This window comes from Diceros bicornis, chromosome 7, assembly GCF_020826845.1.
Source record: "Diceros bicornis minor isolate mBicDic1 chromosome 7, mDicBic1.mat.cur, whole genome shotgun sequence".
Classification (NCBI taxonomy): Eukaryota; Metazoa; Chordata; class Mammalia; order Perissodactyla; family Rhinocerotidae; genus Diceros; species Diceros bicornis.
In genome coordinates this window covers 23,113,149-23,139,897 of record NC_080746.1, presented here as the reverse complement: position 1 = coordinate 23,139,897, position 26,749 = coordinate 23,113,149, and the positions used below count along the sequence as shown (strand labels likewise).

Below are 26,749 nucleotides of genomic sequence, written 5' to 3'. Positions count from 1 at the left end.
GATGGTTAGGAAGGCTGAGCCACCAGTAGCTAGATTGCCCCCACGCTTCCCCTTCCCAGCCCCAAGCAAGCCCTTTGATCCCTCTGTTCCACTGAGCACGACTGTGGTCCCTTCATCAAATGAGCACCGACTGAGACCTGCAGCAGCTCTGCCTGCAAGTCAGTCACCATGGCAACCAGCATTCCCTCTGTTCTGCTGTGAAGAGAAAATGGCTGTTCTAAGGAAGGGCTCTAGGTCTCTATTACCCGGCCTGTTTTGTGCAGGCCCCTCCTTCATATCGGCTTTGAGAAGCTACCTGCCTTGAACCAAACGTCCGTTAGCCTTTAGCTTTCAGATTTACTTTCCCTTAGAGGAGGAGAGGCAGAAGGAAGTTGAATCCAAATGAGTAAAAGCGTTTTTTTTCCTACCCTAAAACTGTATTTTCATGAGGAACAGTTATCTGCTCCAAGCAGATGAACAAGGAACTGTATGAATACAGGAATCTGTGAGATCCAGTGCAATGTACTTTTTTCTTATCGGTGGAATGGAATAACAGAGCATGTGGATATTCAAAATAACATTCCATACACATAGCCAGGGGATATAGGGAATTCCGCAGGGCACAGACTACAGCATTTCAGAAGAGTCTGACTCATTGGGATGATGATGTTTGATGCTCTCTCCCGTTACAGAAAGAGGTATGTTGGTCCTATAGTCGTGAGATGAGGCGAGCATTTGGCATCCTCTGCTTCAAAACCAGTTTGGATCTTCACGTTGAATCCTTCTCAATAGTTATTAAGCATAGTGGCGTGGGGAATTGGCAGGAGACCCCTGTGCAGAGTTCTGGAGTGGCAGGCTTCTCTCTTAACACAGCCGCAGGGACACTTCAGGTTGATATCCAAATGTAACTGGCTGGGCCACTATTTCTGTGAATCCCAGAAGTGGGACTGTTTTGAGCAGGACCACAAGCCTTCTCAAGGGGTCAGAAACATTTAGGGCAGAGGTCACCCCAGATCTCCCAGAGGATCTCGCACTGTCTGATAGGGGATAGCGGTTCCACAGGGAATGGTCTGGACCTTGTCCACTCTGGCTTTGGCCTGAGGAACCATGGATACTGCGGTGGTGACACGTTCTCAAAACCCAAACAACCTCCTCCCTTCACTGTTTCTTAAAGTGAGAGAGGAGACCCCGTTTTTGAATGAAAGCTCTGGGTTTCGTTCTCAAAACTTGGAATGTGTGTTTATACTGGGCATTTTCTTTTTCAGTTTCTCTGCAGGTGGATATTGTTCCCAGCCAAGGGGAGATCAGCGTTGGAGAGTCCAAATTCTTCTTATGCCAAGGCAAGTGCCCTGTGTCCCACTGCGTTTCAGGAAACCCACCCAGCAGAGCAGAAGCCAGCGGGCTATGTGTGCCAGGCTGATCGCACTGTGCCTGGAATTCTTGTTGTTGCTCTGCCTCAGGGTCCTGAGAGCCAGGGAAGCTCCCAGGCCCTCTTCCTTCTCCTCTCACATGCTGCCACAACCCAGTGAAATGTGCCGTCTGGACTTCTGCTTGGTGATGGAGGAGGTCTAGGGACTTTCTTAGGCAAGTCAGAACAACTCCCAGAAGAGTTAATCACCCCCAGATTCCCTGCTTGGTGTACATCCAGAGTTCTGTAAATGATGATGGAGAACAGTGCTGGTTCAGAAATAATACTTCAGTGTTATTTCTGAACAATACTTCAATAATACTTCATGTAAGGCTTATTTCTTAGAATCCCCCAGAGCAGGAAAGTCCAAGAAGGTCTAAAACTTGCCTGCAAGAAAATTGAGTGCTGGTATCTCTTTTGCTGCTGTCCCGGGTTTGCCGGCTCTATCACGAACACCAATATTCTGTCTCATTGCCCCCCGCCCCCCACCCAGACCTGGTGTCCTTGTTTTTGGTTTAGAAAATATGCCCCATTTCCACAGCTCAGGTCATTATCAGGAAATGTCCTGTGGGGGAAAGGCTTCAGATTAGACTTTGGATTCCCTGTCTGTGACGTGACTGAGATTTGGAACACGGAACAACCAGGAAAGAGCTGAGCTAGGTATAAACTGTGACATTTAGCAAGCCACTTTCGGCAGGGAGGGGCCTTTAAACGCTATTATGATTTGCGTTGGATGAGGTGGCTTGTGGCCGCCGGATGTGTTCCCTCCAGCTCTGCCTTCATTACAGCAATGTAAACGATCTGGAGGTGCAGCCGTGGAGCCCACATCGCATCTTGCAAATAGCGATATTTATTGAAAACATGATGGGCCCTGAAAGGAAGACTGCTTCATTTCCATACTAAGCATCTGTGCAGGGCTGGCTGGTGTGGCCCAGGGAAGGGCACCGTGCAGAGAGGCAGGACGAAGCCACGTCCACCGGATCCGGGAGCCCTGCAGCCTGTTCCAGCTCAGTGTCTGGGACAGCTAAGCAGCAGCATCTGCCCCTCCGAGGTGCCTGGGGAGAGGACGTGTCTCCTTTACAGCATTTATAAGGAGATGAATTTGTCTGTCTGAGGCAGAGGGTGCTGAAATGACAGTCATGCCAGTGTGTGCAGGCAGATGCTAGAATAAAAGTGGGTGGAATCCGTGCTCCTAGACTAGCTGATGTCTCCTGCTCAGGAAACCATAATCTAAGCCCTCGAAAACAAGCTGGTGGGTTGGCTCAGACCAGTGAAGCCCTTGAGCTCAGATCCTAGATACACTAACTCCTTTGTCCCCCATTCTGTGAAGCTGTAAGCTCCTCACTTGGTGCCTGGCACACAGTGGGTCCTCAACAAATATCTCTTCTCTTCCCTCACAAGGATAGAACCACTATGAGAAATACCCAGACAAGTGGTCCTTGAGTTCTCTCCCAATACTGTAAGTGGTGTTATGTCTATAACAGTTAAACACAGAAGCCACAATAGGGCTGCCTAATGTTCTAATGTAAATGGTCATGCCTCTCTGATCATCAAGTCTGATGATCCCTTGTTCAGTAGCTTACTGTGTACTCACTGTCGCCCTGGAAGGAACTTGGTCTTTTCAATTTCAGTGGTTTGAAAATAATCTCTTCTTCTTTAGTGGCGGGAGATGCCAAAGATAAAGACATCTCCTGGTTCTCCCCCAACGGAGAAAAGCTCACCCCGAACCAGCAGCGGATCTCAGTGGTGTGGAATGATGACTCTTCTTCCACCCTCACCATCTACAATGCCAACATTGATGACGCCGGCATTTACAAGTGTGTGGTCACTGGCGAGGATGGCAGTGAGTCCGAGGCCACGGTCAACGTGAAGATCTTCCGTAAGAGCCTCCTCCTTTTCCTTTTATATTCCCTGCCCTTTCCTTTGGCCAAGAAGACACAGGGGGTAGCAGACAGAGTGGCATGGCTGTAGAGGACTGGCTAAGGGCTTGACAGGGTCCCTTCCCTCCTTTCCTCTCCCTAAGTCTTTTCTGAATTGAGCTGAGAGCTCCAGTTTGTTCTTAAGTGATCCTTGGCCAACTCAGAACTCACAGCTCCAGTTCACGCTGGTCACAGCTACCTCCCCACTGGCCTCCATTCTCTAAATTCAAATTACACAGTTCCCAGAGGGCTGTTATGGGTTCCCCTGTCCCTTCCCCGAGTGTTGACTAACTGTGACACAATTCAGCTTTCCCCTTCTTATTTCACTCTCCCTTGCTGGTAATGGAGCCCAAAGGCTCGGTAGGGTGGGGGATTATTATCTGAACACTCCATGCCCCTCAGGGCAGGCAGTTCCCATTGCCACTGAAACCCAGTCTGGAGGTGGCATCTGATTACCTTGTTATCATGCATCTGTCCCGTTGGCCAGCGTAATGATGGGTGACGGCTAATGGAACAGTATTGATTGCCGCAGTATTTATTGCCATTAAGCCTGCTTTTCTTCTGTTCTGTTCTTGAAAATTCTCTCTGCTAGAGGATAGTTGGGCTTGGGGTGCCAGACAGAGTGGGAGACAGAGAAAGGACTTATGAGTCCTACTATTCATTGTAGAATAGGTGTTCTACCAATTCATTCCACCTGTGCATTGTGTATCATTGGCACCATCCCACACAGCAAGGGACCCTTGGTAAAGACACTCCTTTCCCTTCACAGACCCTTTTCTGCACCAAGTATGATAAATTTAGCACTCGGTGAATAGACATTGATTGCCAAACATTAACAACATATTTTCCTACTGGTGCCAGCTGCTCCGCCTGGCATCTTTGGCCAAGTACTGGGTGGGACCCCCTCTTGTACCACTCTATATATGGATTGAATTGCCCACAACTCAAATCCAGGCAGCATGGCTCCAGTAAAAAGGGATCTTTGTAGGAGAACCAGCTGTTTTCCCTCATTCTTCTCTTGCTCATTTTCCAGAGAAGCTCATGTTCAAGAATGCACCAACCCCACAGGAGTTCAGGGAGGGGGAAGATGCTGTGATCGTGTGTGATGTGGTCAGCTCCCTCCCCCCAACCATCATCTGGAAACACAAAGGCCGAGATGTCATCCTGAAAAAAGATGGTAAGACCTAAATTCCCTGGCATCTGTCTTTTCCCCTGAGCTACGGAGTCCCCTAGGGTTTCCACCTCTGCCAGCCTCTGAAGCATTCCAACCCAAAAACAGATTCCAGTGTCCCAGAACCATGCAGTTCCCAGGTCCTGAATGGGTGTATGTCTATGACTTGTATATTCAGTGACATGACTTTCTCTCGAAAGAAAAAGACAGATTTCCAATAGACTTTGCCATTGGCTCTGTGTCAGAGCCAGGGACACATTTTCTTATTTCAGCTTAAAGCCCCACCCCGTAAGACTGAAGCTAGGAAAAAGGAAAGGCTCAGCCACCTGCCTGCAGATACCAGCATTCTCTGACTGATCCTTGGATGAACTGCCTCTTGTCTCTTCTAGTCCGATTCATAGTCCTGTCCAACAACTACCTGCAGATCCGGGGCATCAAGAAAACAGATGAGGGCACTTACCGCTGTGAGGGCAGGATCCTGGCACGAGGGGAGATCAACTTCAAGGACATTCAGGTCATTGTGAATGGTGAGGAGATTCGTTCTTCCTACTCTCTCCATTGCTGCAACCTTGGTTCCCCCTAACCATTCTCTGTAACTTCCTCTTCGGTCTATAAAATAAATCCTGTCCTGACTCATCCACCTCAGCTGAATCCTCCCTACCCTCTGTAGCCTCTGGCTTTTTTTTTTTTTTTTCAAATATACTTGCCTTTTGGGTGTCCTTCAACTCTGGGGACTTTTAGTGCAGTTCTTCAATGTCCTTCATTGTCTTACAGTACTAGGAACTGTCCCCATGCTGACCAATAAATTCCTATTCATCCTTTATTGTCCTTGATGTTACCATAATTGTGAGGTTAGTCCCCTGGTTCAATGTTCAAAGAAAATATTATAATCAATTCAGGCCTCAGAATAGTCAGAATCGTGGTCCATGGGCTTATTAATCTTAATTTGCAGTGTCAAATAAACACACTCATGAAATCGATCTGACATTTACAAGCTGTTTACAGGAAATTATAATGTCAGTACTAAGAAAATAAGTAAATCATGTTGAATTGTTTGACTATTGATATATATTTTTTGCCAAACTCTCCCCCTCTCATTCCTTTGGTAAAAACAGTTTGTGCACAAGGTTGTTTATGACAGTTCTAGAGAAATGTCACTCTTTGGTGAGCTGGTGCATTTCAAATTGGTATTAACCATTTAATCACCGGGAGCAGGAGATTTCAACTTTTTCCAGTATCAAGAGCCCCCCTTTGAACGTCAAGTTATACCAAACACCAAACGTGGTAGTTGTAAGTTTAGTATGCATTGGTTGAGAAAATATACAATGATAAATAGCTACTATAAATTGAATACCATTTTAAAATGAGTAAAATATAATAATATAGCTTCTAAAGCTTTGTTATTGAAAAACAATATTATTATATATTGTTATACATGTAACAATATTATGTATGGTTAAAAAACACTAATGCATGTTTGTGTGTGAATTATTTATTCAGTTTACAGTAATTATTTAGTACGCATCTGAATTTAGATCACTTACACTAACTCTGCAGCTGCTCAGGACTCTTGACCCCCAGGCTGTGACCCTCTGACCTGGGGTCCCCTGGAAATGCTTCCTCTCGAGGCCACTGGGTTCTTTCAAGTTTTCACAACCTCCCCTGACAGTCCTTCTTTCCTTCAGTGCCGCCCACCGTCCAGGCCAGGCAGAGCATAGTGAATGCCACCGCCAACCTCGGCCAGTCCGTTACCCTGGTGTGCGATGCCGAAGGCTTCCCAGAGCCCACCATGAGCTGGACAAAGTAAGAAACTGGCTCGTGCCTTTTATCATGGACTAGCGGAGCAGGGGACTTCGTAGGGCCTGCTCCATGTTGGCATTTCAATGGAAAGGGTATGGATGGCTTGGGAATATCAACTCCGGTGCACAATGGATTCTTTTCTGAGGTTCTCTTGCCTTGTGCATTGAATTCCTTCATTTTCAGTTTGTGAGGCAGAACCAGAAGGCGTGGTGTTGGAGGCCCTCTTTGGAATTTTTGTGGGTGCAGTTTACAGCCCTTGGACAGAATCAGAGGTTTGGGTGGAGGGATCAAAGGTATTCTGTTGCGGAAGTACAACTTGGCTCTTGACTTTGTGAAGACTGAGGCTTTCCCATGGGCTCAGTCTGTATTTCATGGAATGAATTAAAAATAAACGTCTTACCTCTGTGGTCAAAATCATGGCGCTTTGTATTTCTGCACCCTGCAGGGATGGAGAACAGATAGAGAATGAGGAAGACGAGAAGTACCTCTTCAGTGACGACAGTTCAGAGCTGACCATCAGGAGGGTGGATAAGAATGACGAGGCGGAGTACGTGTGCATTGCCGAGAACAAGGCTGGAGAGCAGGATGCATCCATCCACCTCAAAGTCTTTGGTGAGGACAGTGGGGGTCAAGGTCACTGTTCTGCCACAGTTCCTCTTGCCCTACACACTCAATCCATAAGCAAGACCCTGTCCACTGTGCTTTAGAATCTATTCCAAACGCAACCACTTCTTGCCATCTTCACCACCTAAGCCTAGTCCAAGCCATCCTCCTCCTCACCTGCTCAATGAGACAGCCTCCTAGCCGGTCTCTCTGCCCTACCTTTGGTCCCCTTGAGCCCCTCCTGCTCACAGTAGCCAGAATGACCTTAAGCACCACTCCTCCATTTAAAATCCTCCCATGGCTTCCTATTGCAACCAAAATGAAATCCAGACTCCCTACTGTGGCCTGCAAGACCAAATCTGAGCTAGCACCTGCCTTCCTTTCCAACCTCATCTTTCTGCTACTTTGCTCCACATTCAAAGCTCTCCAACCCCTCAGGCCTTCCTTCTGTCCCTCACACATACCAACCTTGTTCCCTATCTCAGGGACATCATACTTACTGTTTCTTCTGCTTGGAATATTATTCCCCCAGATCCGCTCCAAGCTGCCTTCTCATCCATCATTCAGATCTCAACTCAACTCAACTTACCTTCTCAAGGAGTCCTTTCTTCACTGCCCAGGCTGATGCAGCTCCCTTACCACCACTACCACCCCATCCACCTCCACTAACCTCTTCCATTAACCTTACTGCATCTTCTTCATTGCACTCGTCAGTACCTGAATTGATCTCCTTTACATATTGGTTTTGGGGGTTGTCTGCCTCCCATCTCCGCTGAGTATAAAAACTCCAAGATGGCAGAGCACTGGCCGAATGATACATTGCTTTGTCTCTGGCTCTTTAAACAGCACCAGGCTCATAATAGGCCCTTGGGAAATATTGGTGACCCGCTGGCTGGCTGCCTCTGTCTCCCTTTGCTTCTTTCCCTGGCCTGTGTGAAACAGTGTCATAAAAGTCATGAAAAGAGCCCCCACATCTCTACTAACTTCATCTTTATAAACTCAATTAACTTCCATTCATTTAGAACTGAAATGCATTTTGACCTGACCTTGAAAAAAAAAATTTAACCTGGTGGATTTCAACCATCTCTGCTCATCTTTTTACAAAACACACATAAGCTGGTCCACTGTAGACAGTGCTGTAGAGGACAGATGCCACAGGGGCAGCTCTGTGAGTGCGGCTCCCAGGTTGTTACAGTGTGCCTGGGGAACCTGCGTGGGCCCTGCTTGTTTAGCCTGATCAGGAGAACTGATCTATGTTTGTAAACATAGGCCTTTGAAAATCAAGCTTTTATATGCAATTGGATCTGCTAATCACAGATGGATCCCATGTACTCATTAATGACAATTGGATTTAGAAACAGGTTATCAGTTTGGTTCAAATTAATTTTATATACTTGAGAGGGAAAGCTAACCTTGTTGGGAAATATTCTTGATGGTCTTTTCTATAATTCAGACTGGTCTTCCCCAATGACTCTGATTTTAAGTTTTTCCAAATTGTAGAGAAGGACAGATGCGTTTGTTAATGTATTCCTTCATTTAACAAGTATTTCTTGAGCACCATTGTTGCTGGACAGAGGGGCTACAGAGATGAGTAAGAGATGGTCCTTTGACCTTGAGAAGCACAAAGAGGGCCATAAACATATAAGCATATAAATTATATGATAGTGTCAGTAAGCAACATTTGAGTGCCTGCTGTGGGCCCAGCCATTGCCAGGGTTACAAAGATGAATAACTTGCATTCTGTTCTCATCAGTGGGTTGGTTCACAGGCTAACATAGATCGCCAACACTGAAATGTTTAATGACAACCCATTATAATGGCTTCATAATAGCAATATGCACAGTGTTTTATAGGAAAAGAAGACCTCTGGTCCTGTGTCTCAAAAGTTAGATAAGTCTTCACAAACGATGTGATATTTCACAAGTAGGAGTTTCCCAGATGAAGACGAGTGGGCGAGCATTTCAGGCCACACATGCACAGGCACAGATGCAGGAAGAGCCCATGTGGTGCTAAATGTGAGCTCCTTGTGGTTGGGGACTTGTGTCTGTTCTACTCGCAGATGTCCCCCCAGCTCCTAGAACCGTGCCTGGTATATCGTAGGGGCTAATATTTGAATAAATGAAGGAATAGCAGTTAGTTTTACTTGAATGAAGCATATGTATGTGGGAGGGAGATGAGCCTAGAAATGTGTAATCATCACTTGTCTTAGGAAATTCTTTTAGATATTAGCCCCATAAAGTAACAGTATTGATACCCAACCCAAAATGAGTGCTTAAAATGTGCCAAGCACTGTGTGAAGTACTATCCATCAATGAACTCTTTTAATCCTCAGCACAACCCTGTGGGGTAGATTTCATTATTATCCTCATTTTACAAGTGACGAAACTGAGCACAGAGTTAGGTGTCCTACCGAAGGAGCCAGGATTCAAATCCAGGCTGTTGGCTTTTAGGTCCTTTCCCTGAGCTAGCAATGGTAGTTACTACTCCATGAAACCCAATTTAACACATCCTATATCTGAGGTACATATGGAGTGACTAGTAATACTACTGTAATTAGTGTACTCGACTTTTACCACCATGGATGGCTTGGTTTCTCTATGGAAGTTCTGACTTGGCTGGTCAAGAACTCTTGGCTTCTCTTCCAGGCCTCTCTGGAGGTGATGGCTGCCCCAGGAAGGCAGTGTGGGTAGTGAGTCAGGAGACGCGTGGGGCTGTGCTAGAGTGAAGAAAGTGGGTAAGGTCCAGGGGAGGAGGTAACAAGGCAGGGAAATTAGAACTGTGGTGAGGCTGGATTTGTCTTCCGACTCCTCACTCACCATGCATCCCCGGCTGCATCACACACACACACACACATACACATACACACACACACTCCATTACCACAGTTTGTTTCCCAAGACTGCCACTGGGAGAATGTACGTTAGACAGCCAGTAGAGAAAACAGGAGAGGTGGGCAGACTTCTACAGAGATGGTAAGAAAATCCTAGACTCATGGGGACTGTGTCTAATCCAGCCCCCATCCAGAGTGAGAATCCTCCTCCGTAATATCCCGAGGAGAGTTCACACTTGAAGTAACCTGGTACCCCATATACACCCTCCTTTCCCCTTTCCGTCTCCATTTCACCTTCTTGACCTCCTTTCTCTCCTCCTCCTCCTGGCCTCCTCCGTTGGTTTGGGAGATGGGTATGAGGGCCAGAGAGCCAGAGGCAGGGATCTAGCTAGTTAGGTCTTCATCTTTCTTCCAGCCTTTCTGTCCCTCTCCTTCCTCTTCTGACTTGCCACTGGCACTAGGGTGAGAAATGGGGCAGGTTTCCCACAGCCGGGGGGTATGCAGCAGTGAGGTAGAGGAGGAAAAAAACCTGTAGCTTAGTGAAGAAACTCTCAGAACTCCTGTGGCTTCAAGAAGGGGTGGCAATTAGTAAGTAAGGGACATATATAAATTAAGGACTGCCATAATTATACCTAACTGACATCATTTCCTCCTAAGATAGGGACACATTCTGGCATGCATTGCCCTAGTTATCAGCTAGAAGCTCTTTTTACTAAGTAGTTGCATCTTCTCTTCCTTTAAATTTGGCAGTGAATTTCCATTGCTCCTCTCCCCACCGGCCCTTCTAAAGAAGTATTTTTGTGTCCACAGATTCTTATTATGCTCTATAATGCTCTGAGATCTCATGCTGCTGTGGGCTGACACAAGTTCACCAGTGTGCAGAGGCTTTGCTTAGTTGACCTCTTTGGACCAAAGCAACCCTTGTGAGTTACAGCAGAGGACAAACAGGAGCCTGAGGAAAGGTGCACCTGGTCATGTCCAACCTCTCAGTTCAGGGAAGCAGGGCTCCAGAGCCCTCCTTGGGCTAGGGTTGCAGGAGCCTGGATTGGAGTGAGAGTAGACAAGGCTGACCCTAAGTGGCAGGGTACAGCGCTGTGGACATGCCAAAGAGGAGAGCAGGTGTGCCTGGAAAACTCACTAGGATGGCTGTGCTCACAGGAGGATCTGTGGGGAGATATGCAATGGAACAATCTGAGGCATTAAGTCCCATAGCAGCGGGTGGAGAATAGAACAGGGATCCGAAGTCAAGGGCCCACAACAGAGGTTAATTAAGATGGTGCAAGTACCATCTGTAGCAAAAACCTGGAGAGCTTCCTCTAGATGCTAGTTTGCAGAGGGATGTGACCCTGCATCTGTCCCTGTTTGCCCAATGATGCCCATTGTCCCAGTGTAATTATTTAGAGCATCTCTTTTCACTCTCAAGAGTGCCCTGATTTGGACAATAAATTATATCGCTATCCTATTTCCAAGGGCATACTCTAAGCCTTCAGTTAGTTCTGACAATAACCTTGTTTCTGGAGTGCAGAGAGGTTAAGTCATCACTGAGAAGCCTGCCTTCCTTCCAACAACCTTCTGCAGACCATACAAAATTAGCCATTGTTAATAATGTTTTTAATAAGAGTATAGTTTGCCTTTTTCTAAAGACTTGTATAGTGCACCCTTTGTCACCATCCTGGAAACGGAGCCACCAAGACCAAATATTAACAGACGTTAACTGTCCCTTGTCTGCCTTCTGTTAACCTCTTGCTGCCAGGACAAAGTGCTGTGGGTCAAGAGAAGGTCAGCACACACTGTCTAGATCAGAACATCGGTCTAGATTTCAGGAGGCCAGAAATTCAACCTCCCTATGACTGCCTCCAGACCCCAAACAGCTGTTCAGTTTAGTGAATTCAGTCGTTTGGCTGAATTGTTTTTTCTACTTTTCAATCTGTCATTTTAACAGTATAGAAATTCAACTTTTATTTTACGTCTCTAAAACCTCTTGTTCAAGAGCACTTCCTCCATCCGATATGAGTTGTGACCTCCTCCTATTTATCAAGATAGACACAAAGCCTTCCATTCAGAAAACCTCACTCATGCAGACTCCATCAATTCAAATTTGTGATCATGTGGCCACAGTGGATTGAGGTGTGCCCACGTGCTAACCGCCAGAAAAGGATTTGCTAAGCAGTCTGTTAGTGCAGATTAACTTTGCGAGAATCTTGGAACTATTTGGGTGATTTTATATAGAAGCAGATATTTGTTATAGAAAATGCACAGCTCTATCATTGTTTTCTGTTTATTAAAGAATTGAGGGCCTCAACTTGGAGGATGTCTACAGTCAGTAGTTTATGAACCTACTTGGTGTTACTATATGAATTTGAATGTAAAAGAAATGCAATTCTTTCAGAAATTATCCATAATTCTGATTTATTTATTTTTTGTTTGTTTATCTAGTGTAGCCTCTTTCTCTATTAGTGAAATAAGTTACATTTGTGCAGCGTTATCTTTTCTCTTCTATGGAAGGTTTAGCAATTTCGGAGTATAATTGTTTTAAATTGGGAAAATTCAATTTTCTCTAATGTTTTAACATTTAACTCAGCTTTTGAATCCTCATGTTTTCTTGCATTACCTAAAACATTTGGAAAATGAACTCATCTCAACTCGTCCCTTCCCAGTCCCAGCCCATTCCACAGCCCCCTTCCCCCCACCCCGAGTTACTTGCCACATTTCCTTACTTGAGTTAATGCTAACACAACTCTTCTAGTTATTGAGAATCTCAGAGTCATTTGGACTCCTCATTCCTTCTTTTGATTCTTGCCAGCCCCACTTGCTCTCTGTTCACTTGCCACTTCCTATAAAACCTTCCTTTAGCATCTCTCTCTCGAAGCCCTTTCCTTTCTGTTCCCCGCAAGCCGACCTCATCCAGGACTGTATTACATCATATCTGGGGCCCTGCCAGAGCTTCCAAACTGGTTTTCCCTCGTCAAGGTTTTCTCCTTGCTAAATCATCTTGAATTTTTCCTGGATTAACCTTCTTGAAATGCAAATGATCATTTCATTCCTCTGATCAAGCACTGTCAGTAGGCCTCCACCAGCCACGGGATAAAATTGAAGCAAGTGCTGTAACCAGGGATCAGGCCTGTGCCTGGGTCCAGCATTGTCTCCCTCTGCTTTGGTGCACAAACACACAGCTCATGCCACACTGCTCTCTCCTCAATTCTCTCCTCACATGTTCTTGCTTCTTTGCTTTTATTCGAGCAGCTTCTGCACTTGGAATGGCTCCATCTCCACCCCCAAAGTTCCACCTACTGAAAATCTAATGGCCCAGCCCAAAAGCTGTCTCCTTGTGAAGACTCCAATCAGAGGAGCACTCTTCCTCTGCTCCATGCCTCCTACACCCGTTGCCCTTAGCACCCTTCCTATAGGGGATGTTGTTTTATTACTATCTCTTCGGTGTTTTCACATGCCTGCTTCATTGTAAGCTCCTTAGGGGTTCAGCTGTTTATCTCATACAACACCTAGAATAGGCCTTATCCTTAGTAAGTAGATAACCTTTGTTAAATGTGTGCATGTTATAATTTAAACCCAGAAAGCTAAAAAATCAGATAAAGTCATAGAAATATTTTGTCTTTTCAGCAAAACCCAAAATCACATATGTAGAGAACCAGACTGCCATGGAACTGGAGGAACAAGTCACTCTTACTTGTGAAGCCTCAGGAGACCCCATTCCCTCCATCACCTGGAGAACTTCCACCCGAAACATCAGCAGCGAAGAAAAGGTATAATGTCGCCCAAGAGTTTCAGGGCCATGGAATGCAGACTCAAAGCGGATTGAGGCTGCACCATGCCCAATTCTCTTCGGTGAGCCAGAAGATGGGATGTGGTCACCAGAGGCCACAGCTAGGTCCTGTGGCCTCCCTCCCCTAGCCTGCCTGGATGTGGCCTGGTCAGCATCCCCTTGCAGTGGAAGAGGCACAATTCCTTGCATGGATTTGCAGGGGTGTGATGTTAGCAGGCATGGTCAAGTTAGACGTTCTGGGGAGGAAGGAGATAGTGATTTTCAAACCCAGCGTTATGGAGCTGTGAGGAGCAAGGGAGAAGCCAAGACCCTGGTGCACCAGGTGATATTAGCATCATCTTAGGAGCACCCAAGGAAATGTCTCCCAGAAATAATAGGGATCAGAATGAGCCTATTAGTTCTTTTCCTGTGTTTTGTATACTCATGCTATACATGCACTATATGCACAAAATCTTGGTTGCCTTTGTGTCTGCCTGTATTCTCAGTCACATTTGGATATCATTTTGTTCTACAGGCAAGAATAATTAGCAGTTTCTACATAATGATGATTACACCGGGTTCTACGGTATAGTCACTGAGAGTTTAAGAACATTGTAGCAACATTCCTGGCAAATTAAAATGACTGGGAGGATTTAGCTTTAAAGAACATTGATTTATAGGCCACCGGAAAGCTATCTTTATTATTGACAATGTATAAAAATTGAGATGACCCCACATGATGTAGCCCTTTGCTCTTGACTGGGCCAAAAGCAGGAGGAGGAAGCAGCTTGGTTTTAAAGCAACTTAACCAGTTCTCTTATGGCATTTCTCCAGTCTCCCCTCATATATCCTGTAGTAATGGGCCTCTTATCAGTTGGCCATAGCTTTGTCACTTATTCAGGAGTAATGACCTTAGCCTTAAAGAACATTTATAATGGATTGCTTATTGACCAGAACCTCAAAAATGATAGATCTTTACTCTTCTGCCTGCCTAAAGCAAATCCCTAGAGAGGGTAAACACAAATGAAGCCAAAAAGGGATAGTGTGAAATACCAGAGCCAAATTTGGGATTTGCATTTGAGGAACTGATTTCTGTCCCACGAATAGAAAACAAAATTAAATCAAAAGGAACAGAAATTGCTGTTCCAAAAAGCCCATTATTTTTCTCAAGTTTTACCTCCAGAGTTGAAGTCAACTTAACAAAAACCCAAGTGAGGAACTGCTAAGTATTTTTGAAACTTGCATATGCTTTTTGATATTGTGAAAACCAACTGGATTAAGAAATGTGGTGTTTACTTGGACACTTTATCAACATTGGAATTAAATCCTCAGCTCAGATTTCAGCTCCCATCATGTGTGTTATGTGGATTGAATGTACACTTCAGGGCTTAAACCACAGGGCTGCTGCCTGGCAGATTTTTCTACCTCAGACTTGAGAGTAGATTTGTCCAGAATGACCCAGTGTATATCTTTGACCTACAGTGAAGGATAGAAATAATATCTATCCCAGATGAATGATGCTTTTAAATTCTATATCTTTTCTAGTAATAGCTCAACAGCCGAGCTAGACCAGAAGGGTTATTAAGATTTGTGCCTGTCTCAGGTCCTTTAATAGGTTGGCACTTCTGGCTTGTATCTGTGAATTCATTTTTGCAGAATGAGAAAAAATAACCAGGCACTGATACACACCCGTACTTAACTCAATATTGAGACTGAAGCTCTCCAGCAGAGACCATCTCAAGCCAAGTAGGACTGACTCACTTTTTGTATAATTCAGTTATCAGTATAGATCATTTGTCTCAATCTGAGATAATTATGTAAGCCCAGCCACATAGGTTATATTGTGGTTTCTTTTACTATGGACTGCCTTCACGTTACCTGAAGTGACGTGACTGGAACATGAGTGAATCAATGTTAGAACAAGTCCTCCAAATCAGCTGGTGATGTGACACCAGATTAACACATTTGCCTAAATGAAACCCTATAGAAAAGTTGCCCTTTCCATGAAGTATATATTGATATCAAAGAGGCATGATGTCCATCTTATACTGTGGATAGCTAGTAACTAAGAAAACAAAGGTGGCCTATTTGTGAGTGGGTTGGACTCCAGATAATAAATTTCTCTTTTATTTGGCAGCTGCTCTTCATGTTCTCCTCCATCTGAAGTTGCGTTATATATAGTTAGGTATCAAGATTATTATCCACTGAGTTGTAGAAGTCGAAGAAAACAATTTTCTTTTTAAAATCGGGATGATACGCTAACTAGATAAGAATAGACAATTGTATCCAACTGCTAAGGTAAAGAGGGCTTTTGAGAATTTGATCACATAAAATGCCAGCATCATAGAAGGCTGGAAGGAAGGCACCCTTTGAGGTTATCTAGTCTCACCTGGCACCCCTTTCAAGCATATCAACTAGAAAGTCACTCAGCCCCTGCTGGAAGGGTCATAGTGTCAGTCTGCAGGGCAGTTGGCCAACGCTGATGGTCAGGGAGGTCTGCTTCCTTGCCCCTTGCATTTCTCAGTCTTCCCACCTCTGCCACTCAGTCCTCTGTAGGAGAGCCGTTAAAGAATTCCAAATCCTATTCGATTTTCCTTTAGTCAGTCTACTCTTCTTACCTTTCACACACCCAGTGGTTTTCACTGTTTCTCCTATGTCTTGGTTTCCACACCCTTTACCTAGTTGTCCTGTAGAGATAGCTGTGGTTCCCTAGTGCTCCCCTAAAATTTTGTGGTGCCCAGTGAAACTAATGCAGACTTCTCTGGGGTTATTTCTCCCTTGATCTGGACACTGTAATTGCGGTTAAGGTTACATTAGCCCTTCAGCAGCTTCCTCTGCTGTTGCCTCATATTGAGCTTGTGGTCACCTAAAATGCTCAGGTCTTTTTTATATGAACGGCAGTTAAGCCACGTATCCCCTATCCTGTTCTTATGCAATTGATTGCTTAACCAATCATGCAAAATTTTATATTTGTTTCTGTTAAAAATTGGATTTTGTTTGTTGCAGCCCAGTGTTTCTCAGGGGGGTCACTCTGACAATTTGGGAAGACTCTTCCTTCACTGGAAGAGTCCTGTGCATTGCAAGATATTTAGCACCACCATACCCTTTCCCCTTAAATGCCAGTAGCCACCTCTAATCATTGTGGTTACCAAAATGCCGCATGTGCAAATACTCCCTGGCTTGAGAACAACCATCTTTCCGACCAGTCAAGACTGGCTTTCATCAGAACTGCCCTTAGAGGTCTGTGGGTCCAGGGCATTTCAACCCACATGGGCCCCCCTATTTTATTTATGTATATTAAAAGTAATGAAGTCTAGCAGTCAGTGGTGACCCCAGCCTAAGAACAAGGCCAAAGGACAGGCAATTTAGTAGTCTTCCCTATGCACCTGTCATCTAACATTTGTATTCGGTATTGCTTCCAAACTTATATGAACACTTATTTGAAATATTTTTGTCCAAGTCACTGGTAAAAATGTTGACTGGGACAAGGTCAAGTACAGAGCCCTTAGAATACCACCAGGGCTTCCCTCTGGCTCACTGGCTCAGAGGGCAGAGCACCTAATGCCAGGTGCCCTCTCATGATTTTGATGACTTGCCTGGAAGGCTCAATGATTGCTTTAATAACGTTAGTTACAATATGAGCTAGTTAAAGCAGCCTCATCTTTTGCTTCACTGCTTAGTTGAGTCTAGTATTATCCTTCTTAAGAAAAGAAGGGAGGGGCCGGCCCGGTGGCATAGTGGTTAAGTTCAGCTCGCTCCACTTTGGCAGCACGGGGTTCGCGGGTTTGGATCCTCGGTGCAGACCTACACCACTCATCAAGCCATGCTGTGGCAGCATCCCACATACAAAATAGGGGAAGATGGGCACAGATGTTAGCATAGGGCCAGTCTTCCTCAAGCAAAAAGAGAAGGATTGGCAGCAGGTGTTAGCTCAGGGCTGATCTTCCTCACCAAAAAGAAAAAAAGAAAGAAAAGAAGGGAGAAAAGGCTTTCAACAGTAGACACATAGTGACTTTCTAAGGGAATATTGATGCTCTTCTTCATTGAAATAAAAAAAAAAAAAAAAAACAAGCAAAAACCAGTGCAGTGAGCCTGAATGTCACTCTCTATCTTTGATCAACTCTCTAGGTTTAGTCCAGTCACTCATTTGAGACTGATTTTTATCAATCTGTTAAGCTTCAGCTAGGTGAGTCAGTTTCTATCAACAACTAATAATAGCTAGGCTAAGTTCAGGTCATTGAGATCATTAGGGTAGATCATCTGTCTGAAAGTTAATCCATTTCTTAGCAGTCACTATCGTGTTGACAAAAAAAATACTTGAACATCATAATGGGTCAGTCGATCAATGTGTATGGAGGTCATAGCAGACACTGCAAAGATGGTTTGTGCATCCACATCATTTCATTACTCATCTTACCCAGACTCATTTTAAATATTGCCAGGTATTTGAGTGAGTGGTTCTAAATTCCAGGTGCCATTTACATATAGAGTGAGACTCCTGGATGGTGATTTGCATGCTCTATCCCAGGCAGAACAAATCCATTGTATGCTTATTTGAACATAACTGTGCCTTTGAAACGAATGGTAAAGAAAGGCGTATGAAGCCTTAATGTCTAAGGAAAAGGGGAGAGGTGAAGAGTTGAGACCAGAAGAGAGAGAGAGAAAAAACAAAATGCATTTCGTGAACCTGGAATCTTGAGCTAACAAAGTATCCCACAAATAAGACAGACCTTTTGAAATTCTGGATACTCTGGAAACTGGAGCTTTTTATCACCTGAAAGAATTCCTCATTCAATACAAACCAGGTGCCCACTTTTAAACATTGGAAAGGGTGCCTGCATTGAGCAATCAGAGTCTGGCTTAGCCAGCATGTGGGCAAATGTCTAACAAAGGATACTTCAGGGTAAGTATCGGGATGCTTCTCTTTACTTTATATACATATTCCTGCAGACTTGTGTGTAAGATAATAAAACATGGGAATATTAAAAGAACCTGGAACTAACAATCTTTGGAGCAGTACTAATTATATCCTAATTTATTTTATGCATGTATATTTGCATACCAGTTTGTCTTAAAGTAGGCCACACACCTTCACCAAATTATCAGGGTCAAGGCACATCTTGTCGTTCCACCTTATCGTTCCACCAGGCACAGGTAGGAGGTCAGGCTACTAGAAACATTGTGTCACTAACACTACTTATTCTAAAAGCTATAAAACCATAGTGATTTGGGAAAGACACAAGAAGAATCAGATCTGAAAAACAAACAACTCCCTATGATATCACTCCTAAAAAAATTTTCTTGATTCATGCAGCCCTGGCATGTGACAGACAAGCTTCTAAGTGATTTGGAATTGGCAACCACATTTGACATGTTGGCCCACTGTTACTTTGGTCTGTGCATGTCCCTCTGTTCTCACTTTCTTCTTCTTTTCAGCATCATGTGACATAATCCAACATTTCCATCCTCATTTCTCACAAAAGCTCCTTGCATTTAGTGGACTCTTACTAAATGTTTGCTAACTCATTTGCATTCCCTGGATTGCATTGCTGTGTCTCTGGCATCTTTTCTATCCTTTTTCCATCTGAACATCAGGAACAATCAGGCAGTCATGCCATCTAATAAGAGAACAATGCAGGTATGATGTTTTTGACTCCCGATATGAAAACAGAAAAACTGTAAGCAGAGTAGATCCCCCAGTGCCAGATAAATAAAAAATCTAGATGTGGGTAGGAAAATACCCAAACCTCTATGTTCTTGAGTTGGCTCGCTCCTTTGTGAATGCCATGTTTGATGAAGATGGTGCACGCTTGAGCCTGCATGCCATCTGGACATCCTCTGCCTTTAAGACTCACCGGAGGCCTACCACAGCACTCAGAATTTGGTATGCTCAAAGCTTCCTGACCCATGGTCTGAAGGACTTCGTACTTCTCATTCCTAACGTGCCTCTCTGCTCCTTTCTTTTTTCCTTTTTTTTTTTAATAAAAATTTGATTTTTAATTGGATGCATGCACAGAGTTATAAAATGCATGAGCACAAAATGGCACTATATTTGTGATAAGCCATCTAATAAAATCCAAAGGAGGAAACCTACTCTATAGGTATGTCTAGATTATGTGGTTAGAACTAGTAGTGTCACCAAATACCACGAGGAATATTCAAGATATTTTGGAAGAGGAGCAGTCTAATATATCTACTAGTATCCATATTTATGTCTACCAAAGATTAGGAAAGACTTTACCTTTGAATTATACATCTTAATGTGTGTAAGGGGGGAAAACAGCTGAACATAAGCTAAATCCTAAATTAAATTGGGTAATAAAAACACCATTGAAAGTGGGCCTTGGAAAAAGTTCTGAATTAAAAAGAAGCTGCATGTGCACGGAATTCAGTGTGATACATCAATTCTCTGAAGCAACATGTTGTAAAATTTTACTGCTTTCTTGTTGTGTTTTATATCTTGTTCTCTCCAGGCTTCGTGGACTCGACCAGAGAAGCAAGAGGTATAGCTTACCTGACCACTAGCCAGTCTCTAGTTTTGAAAGCATTACAGTTTAATTCACCATTGCAGTTTAATAACCAGACATGCTAAACTGATTAGTAATTTAGTTAGATTAAAGAATAGGTCAATAGTGGTAGAGGTTACTTAGCAATAGTGTCGTTTTAGGATGAGCAAGCAAGCTGTGTTGGGAGTGGATGAACAAATCCTTATTATTTCCTAAAACTGGTTCTTATTCTCTTGCTGGTGCTGGTAAAATCACATCCAGGTAATTATACTTATAGCAATACATCGCCCCAATTCCCAGGCCAGACATTTTGAAATGATGAAATTTTTTGACTCTCACCTGGTTGATGTGGCTTTGGATCATAAAGTCACAGAGTTAGTGATCTAAAAACCCACTCAGCCCTTTTCTTTCCAGCTCAACTCATCTTGTTGCTCACTTATTTTATAATGACTGGTCTTGGTAAATTATCACATCACATTTCATCTCGAAGCAATGCAGATGCCATCTCTCGTTGGTTTTCCCCAATTGCTAAACATATCTGTGTTACTTTTATAGAGCATTAAATTTACGAGATTAGAATGATTCGGCACAAATGGTTCTATGTTTTTTTTTAAGTCAGTAGCATTTAGCCTTTGAAATTTCTCTGACTACCCTCTTCAGTTTGGGTAAAATGGGACTTAGTTTGAATACTGAAGCTAAATATTAATCCTTAGATTTTCGTTGGCTACACCAAGACCCTACTTTTGATCCTGCCTATCATTCGTTACCTGATTTGCGTGATTGACAGATGGTGAAATAGAAAACAGAATGCTTTAGATGAGATTCACGGATCTAATCTATAAATACTTTTTTAAAAAGTGGCTTTTGTCTCTTCTCTGGATGGAACTTTGATATTGTATAATACTATAGATGCAGAATATGACAATCCTATAGACTGTGTTTTAATTAGGTAAATCTATCCTCTTAGTCTTAGAAATTATAATTCTTCAGAACACATAGCTCATGTGTTCTGGTCATAGCTATAAATATTTAATGCTGTTTAATATTTAAAAATTGACTGCCTGTCCCCAGGCACTGACATTAGTTTCTGCATATGAACACACTGCTGTCATCAAATCTAGTTCATTATAAGCTCTTTTTGTATCGTATCTTGCTCCATGTCACGGGGACTGGAGTTCCGTGCACACCCTCGCTGAAATGCTTTCCTCCTATGGCACAAGGATTGCTTACAGCTGTCACAGGCTGGTGTTCTACTGCCCCAAAGTCATGGACCCACTGGGATTGGGGAAGGGAGGGAAGAAGGGTTAGTTACCAGCCACCCCTGAGCAGCTACACATCTCATTCTGCTTGGCCTTGTACATCTTCCCCCTGCTGTTCTGATTTAGACCTGGCTAGAGGAGGAGGTGAGATTTATCACAGAGAATTAAGGAGATATTAAGAGAATTATTATTATAATCAGAAGTAATAGGTTTACTCCCAGGAAAACAGACACCCCACTCTGTTCTCCAGAAGTATCCTTAAATCTTGAGTAGCTCATTCTGGAAATAATTGACTTTCAAGTGAGTGCCACCCCTGGGGCTTGGAAGTTCCATTCCCTCCTACTTGTCTCATTCAGAGATGAAGACCGTAAGTCCAGATGAGCTCAAAAGAAGACTTGGGTTATGGCTAATTTTACTTTATAAGCTCTGAAAAGCCTTAGCACTTTTATCTGGAAGAAGGGAGACAAAAATGTTTTGATAGGAAGAATAATTATAGTTGCCCTCCATGCTTTTTTTGCAAAATGGGGTCTTCTTGCCATTGTGATCTTTTCATTCTTGCCCAGAGTTTATGTGCTTCCTTCATGAACCTGGACCATCCACATGACTTTTGGTCTGGATGGCTTGTAGGTGGAACTTGTCCTGGTGCCAGAGTAAAACATTTCAGAGAGACATAGTCCAGTCACACTGGAGTCTCTCTGTGTCCCCTCAGAGGAAGAAGCGGGCATCTGGCAAATAATCCCATCATCAGTCCTGTCGTGAGCCACTGCAAAACAAGAATTCTCTATAGAGGGCTGCCTCCCAGTCTGTTGACGTCATTAAATGAGAAAAATTTCCACATAGAGAAATTTAGAAAAAGAGAGTAGATAGAAGAAAAAAAAAGTGTGCTGTCAATGCAACCATTTCTTGAGCTTCTCTTCAACCATTTTCTACATTATTCTGAGTCAAGGCTTCTCATGCCCCCCGTTGTCTGTTCATGTTCTCTTCTTACCTACATGACTTTCTTTGCACCTTTCACTGCAATATCTCTTCCTTATGGAAATGTTCTCTTGACTTCCCAAAGATTCTGGTCGGTTTTCCCTGTTTGTTTGTGGCAGCCCCAGGACAAGTCCTGTCTGTGTGACAAAGAATCAGACTAGTTCAGTCGCTGGCTGGCGTCACTGTCAGTTGAACCTGTGTTCTCACTGAGATAACCAGAAAGGCTTTGTGTGGACTTCAGTCCCCTCGGCCTTCATGATGCTGTGTTTTGGGCAAATATTTGAGTGACAAGCAGAGCAGGTCAGCCCTTTAGAGATACTTGCAGGGATGGCTTCATGCTCTCGATGCCACTAGCTTAGATTGATGGGTAAAGATTTTGTACGGCACATGAAAATCGCCCCTGGGACGTACCAGCACATCCCTTGTCAGCCCATGAGAAAAGGAGTCCCAGGATCTAGTTTAACAAACTGGATGTCTTGAGGCTTTCTAGCCAAGTACTCCACACCTGTCTCTTGTCATCTCTCATTAATGTGTAGCTTCTCCTGGGGTGCAGCTTCTCAACCAATCAGCCTCACAGATTTACAGGTCAAATAGGAGCCGAGAGCCACAGGCATCCGGGCATTCCTTTCTGAGAGGAGTGGCCCTCCTAGCAGCAGCAGGTGGTGATGACTGTGCTTCTGTCTCCTTGTGAGCACTTGTGTTCTAGCTTCCAGATGTGAAATGTGATGGAGCTGAAGTGGATTAGATCTATCTGTGACAGTAAAAGGGACTTCCTGTGGTAGATCTGCTGAGACTGCTCATAAGGCCAATGGTGCCTGCTTTTGAGCTTCCCAACCTGGCTGCTGTGTCATGCTGCACTTGTAGATTTCAGACTTCCAAACCAGCATATCAAAAGAACCTGAAGCCAGGTGTTCTTTCACTCTTTAAAGGCCCAACCCCATGGGATGACAGATGCCATATGCAGAGCACTCACCTGTCCATCTCTATGGAGTATCATATACTAGAGATAAGAGTGTGGCCCAGCCTACAAGGAGCAAGGCTCCTTCTTCAGATTACCAGCATTCTTGAGAATCTGAACTTGGGCCACGTGCCCAGACTTTTCCTAGGCCATCAGCCATTTTACTTAGAGTGTCAAGGTGGGAAACCTCCTTGGAAATATTCCAGTTCCCATTGTCTAGGGATCATATGCTTATTCCCTTCCTGACCAATCTCTGTAATTCCAGAGACTCAGGAAGCCAGTTTTAGTATCAAGGGCTCGAAAATCGTGGTGACTGTGGTGTCAAGGATGTCAGATCTGTCTGGGACTGTATACCACTGTCCTTGGAGAGGGGATCCAGTTACCCTCACCTCCAGCTCAACAGCTCCAGAGCTCTGAGTTGTTGGACTTTTTTTGGAATGAAGTTATTTTAAGCATCCAGGAAAGCGAGGCATCTGCAGAAATACAGATTTCTTGTATAATTTCTTACATTTGAGCACATTCGGATTTCCCGTTACGTGTGCAGGCACCGTGGAACTGGCAGATGGGCAGACTGCTGGAAGGAAAGGGTGAAGGGTGCAGGTTTCCCAGAATCTCATGGGGCATGGCTGTTGCTGCTAGAATATCTGCTGCCCAGAGCTTTTGCTTCCATTTTAGACATGCTAAACAAAGTCGTCCTGGGGGACCTTAGTTGTCCTTGTCCCAAACCAATCTTGGCACATAGTCTAGGCTGCTTGCCATAAACTGAGTCCCATTTTCTGTTTTGGATACCCCTAAGTTGCCGTGGTGCTCTCCGGAGCCTCTCCTGCTAGTTGATACTTAAAGTAAGATGTAGACCTTGGCACAGAGAGGAGAGAGGATGTGAGACTGGTCACAGACAAGCGATGGCCTGGTCTCCTAGCCCCTGCCCTGCCTCGGGCTCTGACGCTCTCCCTCCCCTCCCGGCAGACTCTGGACGGGCACATGGTGGTGCGCAGCCACGCCCGCGTGTCATCCCTGACTCTGAAGAGCATCCAGTACACAGACGCTGGAGAATACATCTGCACTGCCAGCAACACCATCGGCCAGGACTCCCAGTCCATGTTCCTCGAAGTGCAATGTGAGGAATAACTGTGGAAAGATGAGGGGAGGGAGAGCCGCGCAGGGTTGGGGTGAAAGGGGAGAGTAGCAGCCAGGACCTGAGCTAAACCCTGTGAGCTCTGCTCACATTCGCTGTGGCGGTTGGCCCTGGGCCATTTCAAAGCTATGCCCCGGGGTCGCCCCCCTCACACCATCCCCAGGCTTCTTACAAGCCTGCATGCCTTTCAGTCTTCCCGCACAGCTCACAGGACTGCCGAAACGGCCGACCTCTACCATACCCCAGCACTAGCTCTGCTTTGGGGCATATTCGCCTTCCCAGTGCCAGGAGACAGGATCTGTGGGGGCCCACGATTGTGGCAGTCTTCCTGATAGTCATTGCCCTTCATTGCAGATGCTCCCAAGCTGCAGGGCCCCGTGGCTGTATATACCTGGGAGGGGAACCAGGTGAACATCACCTGCGAGGTATTCGCCTACCCCAGTGCCACAATCTCGTGGTTCCGAGACGGCCAGCTGCTGCCAAGCTCCAACTACAGCAATATCAAGATCTACAACACCCCCTCCGCCAGCTACCTGGAGGTGAGTCGCAGTGGGGCAGGGGCAGGGTGGAGAAGGCACAATTGGACAGTGGATAGGCTCCTGGATGCAGTGAAAATCTTCTCTCTTGCTCCTCTGCTGTGTCCTGAGCAGGGGAAACACTGACTGGAGAAGAAACTGAGCCTCAGCATGGCCACCTCTCTCCCTGGGCCCAGATCAGGGCCTGGGAGGCAGAGTGTGCCTCTCCCACCAGCCATTTTCTGTTCTTCTCTGGTTTAAAGCTGGGCTGGAGCTAATGATTCGTGTAGTACTAGTTCTATTCTTTACTAATTTAACCCAATAAGTAAGGATCTGAGTCGGTGGCCATTCCATGGGGTACTTGTAACCCAAGAGTTCCTTCTTTCTAAAGGTGACCCCAGACTCTGAAAATGATTTTGGAAACTACAACTGTACTGCAGTGAACCGCATTGGACAGGAGTCCTTGGAATTCATCCTTGTCCAAGCAGGTGAGCGCCCTTCACAGCTGTACCCCCCTTACCCTTGCCAGCCCATTCTCTGTCCTTTGATGATGGCAGGAGAGTGGGAAGAAGAGAGGGCCAGAGTCAGCAAAGCCCGAGGTTCAGGGAGCAAGAAGCCAATTGAGGCATGAGGATCTGGGCATGGGGCACGTTGGCAGAGAATTATAGGATGAGGTGGACCAGGAGGACGGGATACAGGCTAAAAGATTCCCAAGAGTGAGCACAGAGGAGAGAAACATGCTTCATGATTGGGAGTTATGTCCTTGGCCAAATCGGGCTTACCTGGGTCTGCATATGTGTCCTCCCCACAGACACCCCATCTTCACCATCCATCGACCAGGTGGAGCCATACTCCAGCACAGCACAGGTGCAGTTTGATGAGCCAGAGGCCACAGGCGGAGTGCCCATCCTCAAGTACAAGGCTGAGTGGAGAGCAATGGGCGAGGAAGTGTGGCATTTCAAGTGGTATGATGCCAAAGAAGGTAAGTCGAGAAGAGTTGTCGTTTCCTTTAGAAGGAAGGGTTACTCGGTGTCGGGCACACGCTCACCCCTGTGTTCACCAGATCCTGGCACCCTGACTGCCTTTTTGGGTAGGGTGGCACACCACTGTCACCTACTGGGGGAGGCCAGGCACCACCACCTGCCATCCTATTCATATTCCTCTACTGTAGCACCACCACCGTCCCCCCAGAATTAGGGCACGGTCACATCTCATGTAGAGTGGTTGACCTTCTGGCCCTGGTACTTCAGAACCTGGTTCTCATGACCCTGCCAGGACGGAAGAGGCCATCTCAAGCACATTCCAAGCAGAAGCCCTGCTTAGGTGCTGAGCACAACCAGATGAGTCCAGTCCACCCCTGTGCTGCGTGTTTGGGTGACATGTGCTGTGGGTTCTCTGTCGTCACCCATCCAGTCCTGCTTGGTTATATTCAGGGACTGTCATGTAATTATGACATTAACCATAAGCAGAGTCAGCAAGACAAGTCTGCTCTTAAATCAATCCTGTGATATATTTCCAAACTAAAGATTTAAAAAATAACCCTTGCATGACTGCAATTTGAGGATTCTGAGCCCAGACTATCTTTCTCTGAGAATTGAGTATATTTAATGTCTAACTCTCCCTTTGGGGTTTAATTGGAATAACTCAATGAAGTGTGTTTTGTTTCTGTAGAAATCTTTAATCCTGCCCTGGTCTGTGGTAACGAGGATGGAACTGGGAAGGGGCTAGGACGCAGAGTCGTAGCCGTTCAGAGACATCTTCCAACCCACTTTTACTGAGAATTTGTTCCTCCAGGGAGCTTCCCGCACTCCTTCAGCTGTGGGGAGGGGTGGAGGGGGCTGAGAGGAATTTCTGGGTAATCAGGACTAGAACTGGAAGAAAACAATCCCTTTACCTTCCCATCTTCCTTCTGAAACCTCATACCAACTTTG

The 26,749-nt window shown here is 45.0% G+C and overlaps 1 protein-coding gene across 4 annotated transcripts in view; it reads left to right on the top strand.

Moving 5' to 3' along the window:
- The window catches only part of NCAM1 (neural cell adhesion molecule 1), a 312,564-nt gene that overhangs the window by 244,913 nt on the left and 40,902 nt on the right, over positions 1–26,749 (top strand). For all 4 annotated transcript variants that reach the window (XM_058545205.1, XM_058545204.1, XM_058545207.1 and 1 more), the window contains exons 2-12: positions 1,245–1,319; positions 3,048–3,266; positions 4,340–4,483; positions 4,867–5,004; positions 6,163–6,280; positions 6,723–6,889; positions 13,329–13,471; positions 24,135–24,285; positions 24,658–24,842; positions 25,210–25,306; positions 25,630–25,800. In XM_058545205.1, coding sequence (XP_058401188.1) covers positions 1,245–1,319; positions 3,048–3,266; positions 4,340–4,483; positions 4,867–5,004; positions 6,163–6,280; positions 6,723–6,889; positions 13,329–13,471; positions 24,135–24,285; positions 24,658–24,842; positions 25,210–25,306; positions 25,630–25,800 — 1,608 coding nt within the window. The remainder of the gene's footprint in view (positions 1–1,244; positions 1,320–3,047; positions 3,267–4,339; positions 4,484–4,866; positions 5,005–6,162; positions 6,281–6,722; positions 6,890–13,328; positions 13,472–24,134; positions 24,286–24,657; positions 24,843–25,209; positions 25,307–25,629; positions 25,801–26,749) is intronic.